The sequence below is a fragment of the Chelonoidis abingdonii genome, chromosome 4 (assembly GCF_003597395.2).
Source record: "Chelonoidis abingdonii isolate Lonesome George chromosome 4, CheloAbing_2.0, whole genome shotgun sequence".
In the NCBI taxonomy this organism is placed as follows: domain Eukaryota; kingdom Metazoa; phylum Chordata; order Testudines; family Testudinidae; genus Chelonoidis; species Chelonoidis abingdonii.
Genome location: NC_133772.1, coordinates 55,039,067 through 55,058,508, shown reverse-complemented (window position 1 = coordinate 55,058,508; position 19,442 = coordinate 55,039,067). Strand labels below are relative to the sequence as shown.

Genomic DNA, 19,442 nt, shown 5'->3' with positions numbered 1-19,442 from the left:
TCAGGTCTATAATTTGTGGACAGTTGCTGTTTAAATAATTATTATTTATTTGCATTACTGTAGCACCTAGACCTCCTAGTCATGGACCAGGCCCCCATTATGCTAGGTACTAGAAAACTCAGAACAAAAAGACAGTCCCAGTCCTTGAAGGTAGTATCTGGCACAAGTGTATGATGCTCCCAAGAATGCTGAATCCTTCTTAACTCAGGCTTTCACAATACTAATTTTACCACGTGTAATTTTAAAATACTTAGTAATAATAGGGCTCTGCTGAATTCATCACCTAACACAGAATTCTTTTCAAATTGTGTATTTACACTTCCTTTAATCTACTCTATGGAAATTTCTGTTTTATTCTGTTTTGGCACCAATAAGAACAGAAGATGAAGAAATTATTACAGGGTAAAAAAAAAAAAGTGGGAAAAGGACATTTTTTTGCAGCAAGCAACTTGCCCAGTTAACCTGGGACTGATTCAGTTCCAAAAAGAATTTAGTGGCTCTTAGCCTGCATGCCAATTTTCATAGAAAACACAAGCACAAAGATTCAAGGAACTTTCTTCCACAAAAGAGACTTATTGAGAAGTCACGAGAAATTAAACTGGGACCTACGCAAAAACAGTTCATTGCATGAAAAAGACTCTGAATCAAAAGGTAAATCAGACAAAAAAATAAAGAAATACAAATGTGGTATGGGGAAATCACATTGTTTGAAAAGGCAGTTCACGTCTCCCACAAGCATCTTAGTCCTGAGCTACCTCAATAGGCAGCTCCATGCGTGTGCCAAATTCCTGATGCTGCCCTTACAAGAAGAACGTACTGTACCTGGGTTGGGTGATTCTCGCTCTGTAGAACATACAGGGATACTTTGATGATGAGTGGCAATGGTTAAGGAAGTAAGTGAATTGTTCTGCTTTGTGGTTTTCCAGGTGTGTTGTTTTCAAATTGCACTGGTACTATTTGCTCCTTAGGATCCAGAGACATCTGACCAGGGAGTGGTCCTGCACCCAGAATTAGACTCCTACCCACACTCATCACATTGGTGGCAGTGGTTCCCTTGGACTTGGGGCGGGGGGGCAGGACTATGGACTATAGCATGCAAATTGTGGGTGTAGGACAGATAAATGATAAGATCTCAAAGGACAGGAGGAGGGTGTTTCTCCACTAGTGATTCCATGTATAATTTGCTGGTTTTGTACTAACCTTTCCTCAACAGTTTCAAGTCTCTGGCATCCAGCAGATGCTGCTTCACTAGCTGCCTTAGTAAGGACATACAACAAGGTACAGACGTATGCTTATTTCATAGGGATAGCATCTCTCACATATGAGCCATAGGGGACTGTCCCAATTGCTAATCTTTTTTTTTAACTTTTGTTTCTTCACATACTGTCTCTTTTTTATAGGGTTAGATAACAACTAAAAACAACTTGAGGGAAAGAATCAGGATTCTAAAAGTTTGTCATAAATAGATGGTTAAGGGTTAATGTCTCTATTACCTGTAAAGGGTTAAAAAGCTCAGTGAACCTGTCTGACACCTGACCAGAGGACCAATGGGAAGACAAGATACTTTCAAATCTTGGTGGAGGGAAGTCTTTGTTTGTGCTGTTTGTTTTGTTTGTTGTTCACTCTTGGGGCTAAGAGGGACCAGACGTACGACATACACTCAGGTTTTCTCCAGTCTTTCTAAATCAGTCTCTCATGTGTCAACAAAATATGTAAGTAATATAGCCAGAAAAGGCTGGATTTAGTCTTATGTTTTTTTCCTCAACTTGTAAATGTGTATTTTGCGGAAGGATTTTTAACCTCTGTTTTTGCTGTTAACTTTGAATCTCAGGTGGCTGAGTAAAGTGGGCGGGGAAGTCCTCTCTAGTTCTATATGAATCTGAATACCCGTAAGGCATTTTACCATCCTGATTTTTACAGAGATATTTTTACTCTTTCTTCTTTCTTAATTAAAGCTTTCTTTTTAACGAAATCTGAATAATTTTTTTCCCTTGTTTTAAGACCCCAAGGGGATTGGGTCTGAACTCTACCAAGGGATGATGGTGGGGGAAGTGCAGGAGGGGGGAAGGTTAATTCCTCTTTGTTTTAAGATCCAAGGAGTATGGATCAGTAAAGCTTCCCAAGGCAACCCAGGGAGGGGAAGTCTGGGGAGGGGGAAAGGAGGGGGAATGGTTTATTTCTCCTTGTTTTAAGACCCAAGGGGTTTGGGTCTTGGGTTCCCCAGGGAAGGTTTTGGGGGAACAGGAAGTGCGCCAAACACTATATTTTTGGCTGGTGGCAGCGTTATCAGATCTAAGCTAGGAATTAAGCATAGAAGGGTACATGCAGGTCCCCACTTTTTGGATGCTAAAGTTCAAAGTGGGGAAAAAACCTTGATATGGTGGCACAGTGGTGGGATTGGGTTTAAAACCAAAGCCAGTGAGGTTTTTTTTTCTCCTTTCTGGCTGCTCGGAAAGCAGCCTGAGGGCAGAGATGTTAAGTTTTTTAACAAAGGTCTTTGTAAGAGGAGGCTCGAGCTGTGAGCCAGCAGATAGCCGGCAAAAGACATTTACAAGTGAATTGTTTTCTTTCTTTCTACCTCTCGGGCACAGCTAGTTAGAAAATCTCTGTTAACCAAGCAGTCAGTAAGCTGCAGAGAGGGCAGCCAGCACAAGAAAGCAGGAACAATGAGTTCCAAGGAAGCCCTTAAACAGGAATGGGCAAGGCTAGAAGCAACAGAGAGAGACAATGAACATAAGAGACGGATGGAACTAATTAATGCAGAAATAGCCAGGGAAAAAGCGGCCCACAAAAGAGAAGAACAAGCCAAAGAGGCTGCCCACAGGAGAGAGCTAGAGAGGAAACAAAAAGAGCTAGAGATAAAAAAAAAAAGAAATGGAAGAGAGGGAAAGAGAGAGAAAGCATGAACTAGAATTAGCAAAGGCTAAGCCAGATGTTCCAGCCAACCTTAACAACCCTTCTCCAGGTACTGTTTCCCATCCCAGAAAATTTCCCACCTACAAGGCAGGTGATGACACTGACGCCTTCTTAGAAAATTTTGAAAGGACCTGCCATGAGTACAACATCTCTGCAGACCAGTACATGATAGAGCTGAGGCCACAGCTCAGTGGACCCTTAGCAGAGGTGGCAGCTGAAATGCCTAAGGAACACATGAACGATTATAAACTTTTTCAAACCAAGGCCAGAATCAGAATGGGGATAACACCTGAGCATGCCCGTCGGCGGTTCAGAGCCCTAAGGTGGAAACCAGATGTGTCATTTACCCGACACGCCTACCAGATTTGAAAGAATTGGGATGCCTGGATATCACGAGCAAAAGTTAAATCTCTGGACGAGCTGTCCCTCCTAATACAAATAGAACAGTTCTTAGAGGGGGTTCCTGAGGAAATCGAAAGGTACATCCTAGATGGGAAGCCCAAAACTGTAACCGAGGCGGGGGAGATTGGAGCCAGAGGGGTGGAAGTGGCAGAAAAGAAAAAAGCTACTAGCAAGGGGAGCGAATATCACAGGGGGCAAACAGAAAATAAACCCTATCACCGAGGGCAACCCAAAACCCCACCTACAACCCAAGGAAAGCCCCAGACTCCCTATTGTCCCACCTCACCAGTCTCCCAACCCACCTCGGCCCAGTGACCAGTCAGCTGGGCGATGTTTTAAATGTAATGAACTGGGACATAAAAAGGCCACTGCCCCAAGAACCCCAACTGAGTATGCAGTTCATTACACCACCAATCACACCAAAGATCCCCAGGCCCAGATGCCTCTCAAATACCCTCGGAGCAGAAGGGAAACCTTTGAGAGTGGGCGGAAAGAAGGTTATCGCATGGAGAGACACGGGGGCACAAGTGTCAGCTATCCACCAATCCTTAGTGGACCCCAAATTCATCAACCCAGAGGCCCAAGTGACAATTTACCCATTCATGTCAAAATCTGTAAACTTGCCTACAGCTGAACTGCCTGTCCCAGTACAAGGCTGGTCAGGAATGTGGACTTTTGCAGTCTATGACAATTATCCCATCCCCATGCTACTGGGGAAGACTTGGCCAACCATGTGAAGCTGGCCAAGAGGGTGGGAATGGTTCACATGCAGCCAGGCCAAGGCAAGCTTCCAGACCCATCCCTGTTCCTGAGCCGTCCACAGGGCTCCCGTCTGTGTTACCAGAGACCCAGACAGAGGTGGTGGACCCGGATCCCCTGCCAACAACTGCAACAGCCATAGTGCATCCAGTCCCAGAACCGGAACTGAAAAGCAACCAGCACCAGAACCGTTGCCAGCACTGACTCCAGCGCTTGCAAACCCATCTCCAACCCCCAACGCCAGAGGGCACCAGCGGCCTGAACTGGCAGAAGCAGCAGACAACCCTACCCAAGAGGCTCAGCCAGAGCCTGAAATATCACATAGTGCACCAGCGAAAGCGTTCACCATCAACGAAAACAACCCCATCACCTACATCGCTTCCAGAGGGACCAAGCCCAAGTCCACAGTCTAAGGAGGAACTGGGTGTCTCCAGCCTCAAGGGAACAGTTCCAGGCTGAGCAGGAAGCAGATGACAGCCTTCAGAAAGCTTGGAGCGGCACGGAGCACCCCACCGCGCCTCTCAGCTCTTCTAACCGATCCCGTTTGTTGTAGAACAAGGACTTTTATACAAGGAGACTCTTTCTGGTGGACACCAGGAAGACTGGCATCCTCAAAAACAGTTGGTAGTTCCAACTAAGTACTGGGGAAAGCTCTTAAGCTTAGCCCATGATCATCCCAGTGGCCATGCTGGGTGAACAGAACCAAAGACAGGTTGGGGAAGTCTTTCCACTGGGAAGGGAAATGGGCAAGGATGTTGCTAATTATGTCCAGTCTTGTGAGGTGTATCAAAGAGTGGGTAAACCCCAAGACCAGGTCAAGGCCCCTCTCCAGCCACTCCCCGTAATTGAGGTCCCATTTCAGCGAGTAGCCCCCAGAGGAAAGCAGTACATACTGACTTTCGTGGACTTTGCTACCCAATGGCCGGAAGCAGTAGCTCTAAGGAACACCAAGGCTAAAACTGTGTGCCAGGCCTTAACAGACATTTTCGCCAGGGTAGGTTGGCCCTCCGACATCCTTACAGATTCAGGAACTAATTTCCTGGTACAAACATGAAAGATCTGTGGGAAGCTTTTGGACACTAAAGTTCAAAATGGGGAAAAAACCTTGACAAATTTAAATAATGTTACTGAGTTTTTGGTGTTTTTTTTTTTAAATAGTAAGCAAATACTTTTAAAAGACTGCAATACTGTCAACACCAACTGATCAAAAATCATAAGCCAGATGCCAAAAAGCTAGGAGATTATTTTTAAATGTCATGATTTTTAAGTCAAATAATGAAGGGCTCTTTTTACTGGTCTTCTGGTTTCTGAACAGCTAGGGTGCACTTTCAGGTCACTCTTTCGAGCTTTTGTCTGCCATCATTGGAGCTAGAAATATACTTTACAAAATGAAAAGTGAGAATCTCTTATAACAAGACTCCAGGAGCTGAAGCTGCAAGAGAACACCAAATATTGCTAGATTCACAATATAATTCTGAAGAGTTGGCAATACTGAGACTAAAAGGTGCTGAAATGTCAGAAATATTCTAATTTAAATTTTACAAAGCCTCAGAGAAGGGAGTAAAAGATAGAAAGATATTTAAATACTTATAAGGTTCTTCAACATTATCTTCTATTGTAAATTCCCTGGGGCAGGGACTGTATTCACTGTGTACATGTGCTTACAGTGCTTAGCACAAATATAAATGCTAATGTGTTTTTTAAACTTTTTATTAAATAATTAAAAACAAACAGAAGTTCTATTTAACAGTGTCCTGTTTATTGCTGAGAGCAGTAGTAGTGCAAACAGGGCGGGAAGTGAAGGCAGAGCAGAAAACACCCAAATACTACTTCAGCTGCTCTTGGAACTATCTGCAACTAGTGGGAAACAACTTGGTGGGAGCCAGAGTCAGCATTTCAAACTATCAGAGTTGTCACCAACGGTGGGCATGAGCAATGTGAGACTGCACTGGGAGGGCAAGTGGCACCATTGCAGGTGCTGCCCTTGTATTTCCTGTCCACACTGGCACAGAATAATTACTTCTGCAATTTTGCTGTCTTGTGCTGAACAATTGCTTCAGTGCAAGCAGCACATACCTGGTACTCCCTGCCATTAAAGGTATAATGGTGGCTGTCACTTATAAACAGCTGATATATAGTTTCTGAGACAAACTCACAGACTGGAGTCTTTATCTGGGTAGACTTTCTCTTCCTGATAAATACTGCAGATATGTTCAGAAAGGTCTATAGGAGTGAAGAGACAACAAATAAAAGTAATTTAACTCTTAGAGGTGAGGCAATCTGGATTCTCCTCTTTCACTATTCTTCTCATCATTTCTTTCCTCCTTATTTTCAGTTGTTCCTGCTACTTAATCAACTCACTGTATTTTCCATTTCTCAGTGCCTGCTCCAACCCATTTCATTTTTCAGAGGTGATACTAATTGGATTTCACCTGACACCCAGGACCACATCTGGCTGTACATAAGGAAGAAGAGAATGTGCATAAATGTAGTACACCAGGGAGAGGAAGGTTATAATCACATACTACACTTCAAATGCTATGCATTAACTTCAATATCCTGAGGAAATATACCATGTCAGACCTCTGAAACACAAGAATACTGCAATTCTAATGTGATAATAAGGCCTAGAAACAAAATACTAATGTTTCATTCACAAACTTTACCTACTTTCCCATACAGAATAAGAAGGTCTTGATATGTACCTATTCCTCTTCCCAGTGTGTATCCCATTTCAAATCTAATATTAGCCAAGAGTAGAAGTAAAAATCCATTAAAAAACTTTCGTAGAATCCCTACTCACTCCCTTCAAATGAAGCATGAAGTAGAGATGAACAAACCTCAATCCCATATTTCTGTAGAATTTACAATGGGGACAGATTCTGCAACCCTTGCTCATGCGAAATAGTACTTAGTCATGCAAATAGGCACACTAACTACACTAAAACCGCTTGCATGAGTACTAAATGTGTATTTAACTTGAAGATGGATTGCAAAATTGGGTTAATAAAAAGTAGTACTCAGGTCTCAGAAAGAAACAGAAAATTGTTTGTACTCTAAAGAATAAATTTCTTCCATGATGGGACACATATATCAAGAGCAGAGCATTCCTTGTCCTTCAATCAGCCATATGACACAGCATTAAAGGCTGGGAATTTGGGAGATGTTAGAGTATATGTTTTAGATTTTCCCATTTCTTGCTAACATCATTAACTTCCCTTCAAAGTCAGCGGAAATACAAGCTCCTCTGACCCCTAGCACTGAAGTGAAAACAAAATAAGAAATACGGAAAAATGAGGGAGATAATGTCACAAAAGTGGAAGCTGCAGGAAAATGCATTCTGACTCTTGCACCATCAGCACCAAATAAGCTAGATAGAAGAGAGGCCAAATTACTTAAAATTGATGCCATATCAACTGGTAGTCTGACTGAGCCCATACATTGAACTGTAATTGCTCTCCATCCAATTCATGGGTCCAAACTGTCTGTTTTGCATCTGCTCCTGTACCAATTTAAGCAATTTTGAACTTTGCTCTGCCTTGCTGAATGTATCACAGATTTATTAGAGTGTCAGGGTCCAATTTTTAAGATTCTCCACTACCGTAGGCTATTATGAAGTGTGAAATTTTTATGTCCATCAGCCCAGGCCAGGAACATTCAGGAAGAACAATCATATGTGACCTTACTGAACTCACCATGAAATACTCATAAGCTAATAATGGAATACACCAGAAAATAAAAAAGGAAGAGATAATATTGTTCTCTTCTTCCACTATCTTAAAAATTTGCCAGAAAGTGGTCTTGAACACTATGAAGAGCTTACAAAAGTGTTTCTAATTGGTAAAAAGCATTACTGCGAGTAAAATGGGCTTTATAGGCCAGCTAAGGTATTTATCCCTGTGTTATACAATTGAACCTGCTCCAGTTTCATATATGGGATGAATTAAACTTTCAAATATTTATTTAAGGGTTTATTATTTCTTGTATTAAGTGAAAATTAGTTATTTCACCTGTAAGCATGTATTAAAAAATTATCCTTATGTTACAAGGACAAACTATAACACATTTTACATAGATTTAGGCATTTGATTTTTATGTCACTGGATACAACAGTTAACAGAAAGTATAACCTTTCTATTACAATTTTTTTTATCTTATCAGAGAAGCAGCCTTTTTAGCCCCAACATTAAGAGTTTAGTTATCCATCCTTAAACTACACCAATGGCCAATGACAAATGGCCAGTAAAATACAGTACAAGAGCCCATGCGAGAGGAAATGATGTTAACGCCTTGTATAAAGCAAACTACATTTCTCATCTCCAAAATTTAGGTGTTGTAAAATTGTTTTAAAAATTATTTCAGTGACAATATATTTTACATATAAACATTTCCTTATTGAGGCACTAACATTTGTTCAGACCATAGCTGAAATCAGCTTTATTATGTAGGAGCATCTCAGGTTACTCTCTTGATTTTGATCCTGGCATGGTACTTTATAGTCTGTCAAGTATTTCTTTATTTTGAATAATGTGTATTATTCCTTGCTCTGCCACTGAACTTGCAGTGCAGCTTTGGAGAAGTCACTTGTTTAGATCATTCAGTTTCCCCATCTGTAAAATAGGGATAATACCAACCTTTGCAAAGAGCTTTCGAGTCCTTGAAGGAAAGTTTCACTAAATGCAAAATATTCATGTAAAGGAATTTTATATTGGTATTCTACACAAATTATTTTCCTGCATTTGGAATGATGTAGGTTTTCCTATTGCTTTCACAAGCAGTTTCCTTAGTTTATTTTTTCATAACTCTTCACTGTACACAGACATTTTAAATGCCAACTGGACTTTGATTTGGCAGAGTATTTGGGCACTGTCTTTATTGTTACAATTTGTAAAAGAGTTCAATACTGTCTTGACTGTGTCAAAGCACTTTTTGATGACACAACTGTGAAGTCACATTTGGATATGTGTGATGTATTATTTACAATTATTATCTAAAACACTTAATTAAAAAAGTCTTTATATGTAACGGCCTATCACAATACCTACAATAGGTAAAATATCTTTTCTTTAATCACTCAGAACTACTGCTAATTTTTAACCTTCATTGTGAAGACCCAGGAGAAATAATTTAAAATTTGCCCCAGATGTAACAATATGATGTATACAAAGATATAAACATATTATGTAACAAGAAAGATAAAGGGTGGTATTTTCAAAAGCACCTATGTGAGCAGAAATCCCATTGACACTTAAAGAGAATAAACTCTTTAACTGCTATATCTCAGTGGTAGAAGCCTGGATAATAAAGTGGAAGAACTGTTAAATCATGAAAATAAACTGACACGGTAGATATTACAGAAATCTGGTGGGAGAATTTGAAGACTGGAATGTTAAAATCACTGTTTAGAGAGAGTAAAAGGGGAGATGGGTGGCACTCTCCAGCAAAGACACCATTACTTGTTTTAGATGACTGACATCTTGGAATCACAGGATATTAAATGTTTATGGATCAATGTTTTAAATGATAAGGTACAAAATGCAATATTGGTGAGTGTTTGACAGACCACCAAATCAGACTAGAGAACTGAACAAATGGCTTCTTAAGAATCTACTTCAAATGTGTAGAAAGAAAAAGCATGTAATCAAAGGGAACTTCAACTTAGGGGACATATGCTGGAGGTCCCATGCTGTCAGCAGTAAAAAAAAAAACCACCATTGGATTTTCTATAAATTATAGGGAATTTTTTAACACAAGTAGTATTGCACCCAACAAACGGTATTTCAATATTACACCTCATTTTGACTGACAAAGATGACTTGATCAAGTAAATAAAAGTGATGGCTTAGGTGCAAGTGATTGTAACCTGATTACATTTGTTTTGTGCAAACAGAATACAGTCCCAGCCAGTAATATAAATACTTGACGGTTTAAAGGGGTCCAATTACTAAAGCTAAAAATAATGAGCAGAATTGATTGAGATAAAAAATCTAAAAAGAAAAGTAGAATTGAAAATTAGCAATTGTTTAAGAACACTTACAAATCGATATATATACAAATGGGAAAAAAATTGTGATTAATGGCAAGTAACAAGTAAGAAATGAGGGCAATTGATAAGGGAAGCTAAATGTAACTGCTAAACATCTATGGCCGCTAGGATTACTGAAAATAACAGCACAGATGCAGATGGTAAAATTGTCCATAATGTTGAGGGAGAATTCAGTACATATTTCGAAGATGTATTTGGAACAAAGCTGGATATCATATTCATGTCATATATTGAGGATGAAATATTTCCTACTCCAACATTAACTAACAGAAAGAAAAAGTGAGACTGACTCTACAGCCTGGTGGCTGGGGCACTTACTTGGAAGGTGGAAGACCCAGAACCTAGTTCCCGTACTCCAATGACTATTTAATTATTTAGCAAAAGTGGAACAGCTTCAATAGGAGAAACAGAGAGATCTGCATCAGAATATCCCATAGGCCAGTGGTTACGGCACTCTCATGAGAGGTGGGAGACCCCTGTGTAAATCCTCTCTCCTCATCAGGCAAAGGGCAAAACTGAATCTCAGTCTCCCACATCCCAGCTTTACAGATGAGCAGGGGTTTTGAGGATCTCAGTGGAACGTAAATTTGGGGCTTCGGCTCTCAAGTGGGGTGGTAGGTACCTGAGTCCTTTTGTGGATCTGGGCTAAAGTGACTCATCAGTAAAATCAGAAATAGAACCCCAAACTTCCAGTCCCCTGCTTTAAATCACTATACCAGGCTCATACAAAATCTGACAGGGGAAAAGGTCGTCTCTTCTTTTAATATTCTAGACTTTTTAAGAACAGTCTAATCATGAGAGAAGGTCACAGACTACAACAAAACTTTAAAGAGAGAAACATATTTTACTTTGTTTTGAGATTGATATCATCAAACATGTTTAAAAAAATGTGCAATGTCGAATGAAATCATTTGCAAATCTGTAAACAGTGAAAAATGATTCAGACTAAAAAATCCCCACTGTAATAAGAATCATTCGTGTGTACAATATATTCCACAAATATATGTAGGTCATTTAATCTCATGCATTTCTTTAAAGAATTCTTTCTTTAATAAATTAGAAAAATAAAGGAAATTTTGTTGACATAAAGCAACAGAAACAAAGAAATTCTAAGTTAAGTATAACACTGTTATTTCCTCTGGTTAGGCTCTGATACTCCACTAGTCTCTCAGATCAACATGCAACTGTATATAAAGTAATCTGTGCTGCCACAGCTTGCCATAACAGGACAAGTCAAGGAGGGTATGATCATCCTTAGTGTTTTCGGTTAGTGTTACAACCTACATTTTAAATATACTGGCCCAGATTCTGGTTTGTGGCTGATTTGCACAGAGCACAGTTCAGTGCACGGGTGCTCAAAACTGACCTTTGCACTATTCCTGCTGGGGCTCTGCAAGATATTAGAGATGTCTAAAGTATGCTCCAGGTCATGCCAGATTGCTACAAGGGAACAAAACCAAAAGCTGAGGTTTGGTGTGGCCCGGGGCAACCTGCCAATGCACCTTTTCCTCCAGCAAAACTAATTCTAAGCCAAGGGAGGATCACTCTTATATCAGAGTAGATACAAGAACTACAGTGAGAAGAGTTATAGAAGCTGGACAGCTGCATAAACAGGACAGATGTGCATAGAAAAGTATCCTCCGTGCACTAGTAAAGACAGCTTTAGGGCCATTTCACACTGGTGGCATAGCAGAATGTGGCCATATAGCTGATTCAGACCCACTATGTGTATGTTATTTTTATTTTGGCACTTCATCTCTTTTAGTGAAATGGCATAAATTCTCTAAGTGTTCATCCAACATCTTCCCTTGCCCCACCTAAATCTGGTCCTACATTCCTGGAAAACACCCCCAAGTCTTTAATTTGTGCATCTCACAACCAGCCACTTATGATTTTTTTCATTAAAATATTAGTAGGGAAGCTCAGTGAGAAGTCCTTGCCATCTTTTTCATGATTTTTACTTCTGTTTTGTAGGAAACTGGTTATTCGGCCCAAATACATTATTCCCCCACACAGTCCCCTCTGGCTCCTTATTCTTTCGTAACTGTAATCACTAGATTCTCCAATCAGCTCTGAAATGAAGATAAAAATGAAGCTTAAGGTACATTTTAAAAACTCTACAAATTCCACTCCCTGAACTCCGCAAGCAGCTCCAGCAATGTAAACACACAAATCGCCCCGTAGGCTTGCCTTGTCCAGCTGCCAACTGCACATTTTCCCAGGGAACATAAATTGAGATGCGCACACACACACTCCCTGCTTTATACCCATTCTGGGAAGAAATTCCTCCCAGCACAGCACCGCCGAGGAGCGTGCAAAGAGGCCCGGTCACCCCAGAGTCTGGCATTAAAGACAACCCTTGTCTTACTAGCCAGAGCACGAGTTTAAGCGGCTTGCCAGCCTCCGCCAACCGAGACCGCCCCGGCCCCAGCGGCTTAGGGCGTGCAGATCAAGCCAGAGGCTACGCATAGTTAAGGAGCCGATAATGCGCTCCAAGGTGCAGAAGGCAGGAGAGCAGGGAGGCGCACTGGCGTGGGAGGAGGGCACTGGGAGCGCGCTCAGGTTGGGGGGAGGCTGAGCCCCGGAGGAGCCGCTCCCCCGCCCCCGCTTAGGGCTCCAGCATTTTTCTGGAGCGTGACGCGTTCCACAGGAAAAAACAGCGCGAGCCGCAGCCCGGGCGCACCCAGCCCCCTAGCCCGGCCGCAGCCTCCCGGGAGGCCCCGCTGCGGGGCAGAGTGCGCCAAGTGCCACAGTCCCGTCCGCCCCGCTCCTGCTCCAAGGGGAGCGCAGGGCAAAGCGCGCGGGGCGCTGCCACTCCCTCCTGCTTCTCTTCCACACCCCACCCCAGCCAGCGCCTCTCCCCTCCCCAGGGCCGCTCAGCCTCGGGCGCTGCCAGGAGCCGGGCCAACCTGGCCCTTTTACCTTCTTTGGCTTTTTTCCTCCGGGCCAGGGTCCCGCCAAGTTTGCCCAAGAAGGAGTCATCTTTCTTCCGCGACGGGGGCGACTTGGGGGTGGTGGGGGACTTCGGGGCCGAGGGGGACTTCGGGGGAGAAGTTGCCATGCCGCGCCCGAGTGCAGGGCTGAGGGGAGGCAGGTTTGAAACCCAGCTGCAGCGAGCGGCTGCTCCCTGCTCCAAACGGAAGCGGAATTATTTCAAGCATTTCAAGCAGCTCCTGCTCTCTCCTTCCCTCCCGCCCTGCGCCACGGAAGGCCGCTGTGTGCGCTCCCCGCTCTTTCAGCCCCTGCTGCACGCCAGGAACTTCAGCTTCTACCCGCCGTGTCCTGCCACATGGCAACCCCGCTGCTGGGGCAGCAGGCCGGGCCGCCGGCTTGTTTACTGGAGTAGGGATGCCTGGCTGTGCACTGGGAGCTTAGCTTTTAGAAAAGGGGAAGATCCTCCAGCCGCTTTCTTCCAGGCAGGTGCGTCTTACCAGAGCTGTACCGGCCAGATATTAAGTGCATGGACTGGGGACTTACCTTACCAAGGAATCAGATTCTGATCTTTCAAAGCAAGATCAGGCCAGGTGTCTCTAATTGAAACACTTGGTCCGGACCAGTACCCACAGGGCCCAAGGCTGGTGCGCGCAAAATGTTAGCTAAAAGCCACGTTGACATGTCCTTCTCTCCCACTCAAAAAGTGCACCCAGTGCTCCTCAGCCACAACTCAGGCTTCTCTTCCATCCTGTTTAGAGCCTTGTACTCTGCTCATCACATTGGGACTTGGGCAACAAGCAGGCCCTTATTCTTCAAACATATACACATACTTAACTTTACACATGACATGAGATTAGTCCCATTTAAACCAAAAGAACTACACAACTGCTTGAAGTGGTTGCAGTGTAATGGCCCAAATTCCCAAATGCTACTATCAGTATTCCTAAATTCTGAAAGTAGGTGGAAAGGATTACAGTTTAAGGTGAATGTTTCCACCATCTCTGACCAACTCTCACCAGGAAAGACAACAAGCTAATAAGAAAACACTAGCAAGCTTTCTGCAAGTTTATACTCTAAGTTTCCAAATGAGCTTTCATCTCATAAACCAGAGGTTGGCATCCTTTCAGAAGTGGTGTGCCGAGTCTTCATTTATTCACTCTAATTTAAGGTTTTGCATGCCAGTAATACATTTTAACATTTTTAGAAGGTCTCTTTCTATAAGTCTATACTATATAACTAAACTATTGTTGTATGTAAAGTAAATAAGGTTTTAAAATGTTTAAGAAGCTTCATTTAAAATTAAATTAAAATGCAGAGCCCTCCCCCTCCCCCAGACTGGTGGCCAGGACCCAGGCAGTGTAAGTGCCACTGAAAATCAGCTTGCCATAGGTTGCCTACCCCCGTCGTAAACTGTATTTCTCCACACACTCCCCTCTGTTGCATCCATCACCATAGTATGTGAGTACAATATACTTCACTGATAAGAAAGAAACATAAATCTGCAACATATATAGTGAGAAAAAAAACGAAGAAAAAAGTAATGTGACAAATAAATGCATATGAAAAAGAAACACCGCTTTCTAGTATATTTCCCATTAAAGAGAAGTGCTGGGTCTCTGTTTTCTTAATTGATTTGTAAACAAGTAGCCTGGAAGAAAAGTATAATAAAAACCACACAGTATACCATGATTGGCCGTCTGTTCAGGAGAGGCCCAGGAGTCGGACAGCATTAGTGTCATCTGGATGTGCTACTTTCACTTACCACTTAATCACTTGATTAACAATTTAGGCAAAAAGCCACACACACTTCATGCAAATATCTGGCTATCCATTAGGCATAATAAGTGAAATGAAATTACCATGAGGATATTTCTAAATCAGTTAATAATTGTGTTTACAAGACAGTAACGGTGAGTATCCGATGAGATACAGACAAATGAGTATTTACTGTATACTGTTTGCACATGCCCTAGAGAACAACATTATACAGCCATACAGTGCCATTGTTCTAAAAGTGGCATTGGCTTGAGGGTTGGCAGATATCACATTTCCTTGTGTTTGCTCGCTCTCTGACTCATAGCATTTATTGTATTTTTGAACAGTTATCTGCATATTCTACAGGGTTTCACATGCTACTAAAATCAACTCGATTTTTCAGACGTTTTGTTTACTCAGACACTGTATCAGGTCAGCAGGTGCTTTAATTTTTTTTTTTTTTTTTTTTTAAGGATATAGTTAGAGACTTTTCTAAAAGAGGAGAGAGAAATAAATATAGCCTCAGGACCTTCATATGAGCACATGAAGGAGGCCTGGATATTTACACATAATTACACAGCTAGATTCCCATTTATACCTAATTTATGCACGTAAATACGTGCTTATGGATGTAAATCTTATGGGCACAGGAGATTAAAAAGATTTTTTTTTAAGTGCAGGTCTGGCTGCCTTTCTGCCACCAGATTCCATCTTAAAGACAGAAAGGACAAATCAGATATTTTGCCGGCTACAGTGTACACTGGGGTACATAGCCTTATAGCATGCAAAATCTGAACTAACCATTCAATTGCCAGGTTACTTGTTCAACTAAAAAGCCCCGGTACCTTTTCTCTACCTGGTCTCTCTCTTTATTTTAAAAATATGGACATTTAATTCAGAATAATATATTATGCAACATCTTTTATGGGAGAGATTTTGGTGCCAGGAGGTGGTGGGGAAAAAAAATGAATGTGCCTTTAAAATCAGTTTAATCTAATTTAAGACCACAAATATTAAATTGCCTTAACAATTGTTGTTTCCTGGGGACGCTATAGTGGCAGAGTTATGGTTGTTGGGGTGCCTTAACTGCGCATTTACCTTAACATTTGGAATTCTTTTAAGTATAACTTTAACTCTGAATTTCCTGGTTTGAAATTCTTAGTATTGGAATAATTACAACATCATTGTAATGTTCTGTACCCTTAATTTACCTGCTCCATCTTAACTTTGTGTTTCTGTCTGGGAACATACATAGAACACTGAATTAAAGCTACATACAATAATACAAAGACTACCTACATATGTATAAGGGGGAAGTTATGGGTGATGTAGAAAACAACTTTAAATTTCTCAGTTTTTATTTGTGTAAACTCTTAACCTTGTATAAAGTTGCAGTAATATAGGTGTAGTGGGTTTGTCGGGGGAGAGGTTGTTTTGGTTTTTTACATTCCATATCCCTAGGGCTCACACAAAAACCCCATCATATCTACACAGTCATATGCTCCTTCTTGTACAACCTTTTGTATCTGGCTTTTTTTGAGGTTACCACAGGGTCATATCGCTCAGAGTGATCAAGTTAGAATGACGTACAACTGCAGCGAAGGAAGGATTTTATTCAAACTAATTTTCTCAGTAAGCTGAGAGGAATAGAATAATATAGTCTAGGCCAGAGGTTCTCAAACTGTGGTCCGCGAACCACCAGTGGTCCATGAGCTCCATTCAGGTGGTCCATGGATAGTTCCCTCTAAGATGTGCACCTGGATGGCCGCACAGAAGAGAATGAAGGGCCACCCACCTAATTAGTGGAGCGGTCCAGACATGGCTCCACTAATTAGGTGCCTGGACCCTGGAGAAGATGCACATGTAAGGTGAGGTGGTGGCCTTGGGAGGAATAGGGGGGTAGGTAGGAAGGGGCAGTGGGATGAGAAGGAGTGGGGGGAATTTGGGACATGCAGGGATGAGGTGGACGGAGAAAGAGGTGACTTTCCCCAGCTCCAAGGCTGTGGCTGCCGGGGAGAGACGGCCCTCCTTTCCAGCCCCAGCTCTGTGACAAGGGAGAGACCCCCATTCCTTCCCAGCCCTGGTTTGGGGGCTGCCACAGCAGGGGAGGGAGGAATTAGAAAGAGAAGACTACTGATATTAACATATGAGCTGTGCTTTTATTTGTAGAACAAAAAAAAGTTAATTATTAATTTTTTTTTAATATATAGCATTTTTATCTAAAGCGCTTTATAACAGCTAATGATACAAACAACATTTGGAAAGATAATTAAATGGTCCACTGAGACCCTCAGCAATTTTCAAGGGGCCATGGAAAAAAAGTTTGAGAACCACTGATCTAAGCAAATAGGAAGGAGAGGTAGATTAGTGGAAAGAATACCACGGCTTATATTTATATGTGGCCTCAGATAACTGATTCACTGGAGAAAGATCAGGTTTGATGGCATATCTGGTTAGGCTGACTAAGACAAAGTCAGACAGTAAATTAGATTGGATCAGAGCTCAACATGTTTCTTCTAACTACACTTTTTCTCAAGCCTTTGGACCACATGATCCTCAGATACTGAGTGGAATTTCAAGATCACTCAGTGTTGGCATACTGGTGCTCTCATTGATCAGTTGTGACATTCTCATTGGCTTCAGTGAGAGCAGAATTAGGCCAGTTCTGAATGCTTTCGAAAATCCCACCCTAAATATTTTTCTGAATGTTTTCAATCAACCATCTGCTGAAGCCTTGACCTGCCAACTCTATGCAGCTAATTGCTAAGCATTCATCTCATTATTTCTGTAAGCTTGTTAATAGCTAATAGCAAATTAAGAGAGGATACTTAGATGACAGTGCATATCTACCTAAGTTTTACTTGTTTCTCTCTCTGCTAATCAAAAAATGGAGACCAATATCCATAAAATAGCTTGACAACATTAAAGAAAAGTTTTTGGCAACCCTCTCTTCTTTTCCCCCACTCCTCTAAGGAGCCCCCTACACCTCAATAACAAAAAATAGAACTAACAAGATTCATGCTTAGCTTCACCATTGAATCACATCCTCATTCGTTTGTATGTTTTCTGATTAGCTTGTAAGCTCTTTGGGACAAGGATCTTGTCTTTATTCCTTTCTAACGTACCCAGCAGTGTGGGCACTATAGAAATAAAAATAGAAATAAAAACAACCATTATAATATAAATTTCAAGAAAACATTTGATATCCAAGTAGCTCATTCATAAATATGTTGCATGCTCATCTTACATGTTAGAACCTCTAAAGAACTAGCCCAACACTTAATAAATAAAAACTGTAGGTGAAAAAAGAGGCCTACTGTATACAATGTCATAAATAAGCTTTTAGTGATATATGTCGCTACTTACAATCAACTATAAACAATAGGCCAGAGTTACATGAGTCTAGAATCAGACCCATGCTATATTTATTTAAATTTGAACTCACTGGGACAGCCTCACTTAAATACCACTGAAAGATTTTTGGGAATAGTCCTTTGTATTTACAAATGCATATGCTTCATCTGTGTCCCAAACCTCGTATGCCACATTTCTATGAATATTCCAGCAAGTGAATATTCCTGGCAAGAATGGTCACCAAGGGTCTGCTGCAAAGCTCACTGAAATCCATGGAAGGACTCCCCACAGTGGACTTCAGATTGGGGCTCAAAAGGGCAATATTTTCAATGTATATTTGTGCAACGCGAGTTCCTAATTTGTAGCTGAGATATTCACACTAGAAACTACTGTAAGAGGCACCCTCATTCTGTCAGTGAATGGAAACATACCACATGACCTGTGTCTCCAATCAAAAATGTTTGACCTTCGAGTTTTGAATACCTGCCACAAACTGCTCACAAACCAGTTATGGACTTAGATTTATTTGCAAGAATTATTGGGTGAATAATTGTGAATAACTAATATATTTGAGGAGACCACACAATCTGTTCATGCACAATATGCAAACTAAAGTTGAGGTGAATTCCATTGAATAATTTATTCATTACAAGTTATTTGCTAAATTCTAGCCATATGGGATTTGCTTGTCATGCAGGCCATAGGGATAGCTGTCACTTTATAACAACGTAAATATACTACCATACAAACAACTTCAGGGCACAGTCTAAAATGCAATGGTCACAACTCTAGATCTCTTTAATGGTGGGAAGGCTTACTAGGGTATAAAATGGAGCCCATTTTTAATAGAAAAAGCAGCTTAATTCAGCTTTTTGGAAGTGGCTTTTGCCAAAACCTGCCTCCCATCATCAGTTTGGGGTCCAGCACAGGATAAATTTGGATATAAGTGAACAAAAATGCTGGTGCCTCATTATACTATGTGGTAAACTACTGTTGTCACTTTTGCTCAGAGGGACCCAGCCAGCTACCTCAAAGCAATCACAATGATATGCCCTGCGTTCATAAAAAAAGAAGTGCAAACCTGAAGACCTATCCAGACTGTATATTGATAATATATATCATTTCCAGCTCTGCAGTATCACTAGATAAGCCAACCTATACAAGCTTGCTACACACATTGTAACAAGCTTGAATGGCTGCCATATTTCCTGCTTTCTCTTTGCTTCCAAGCTGGAGAAGCACAAGATCTTGGGGTGGGCGGGGGTGGGGGGGGGGG

General features: G+C 41.5%; 1 protein-coding gene across 1 annotated transcript in view; it reads right to left on the bottom strand.

The window, feature by feature from the left end:
* PARVA (parvin alpha) overlaps positions 1-13,355 on the bottom strand; it is a 98,984-nt gene extending 85,629 nt beyond the window's left edge. The window contains exon 1 of the mRNA XM_032791805.2: positions 13,046-13,355. Coding sequence (XP_032647696.1) covers positions 13,046-13,184 — 139 coding nt within the window. The 5' untranslated portion in view covers positions 13,185-13,355. The remainder of the gene's footprint in view (positions 1-13,045) is intronic.
* Positions 13,356-19,442: the final 6,087 nt, after the last annotated feature.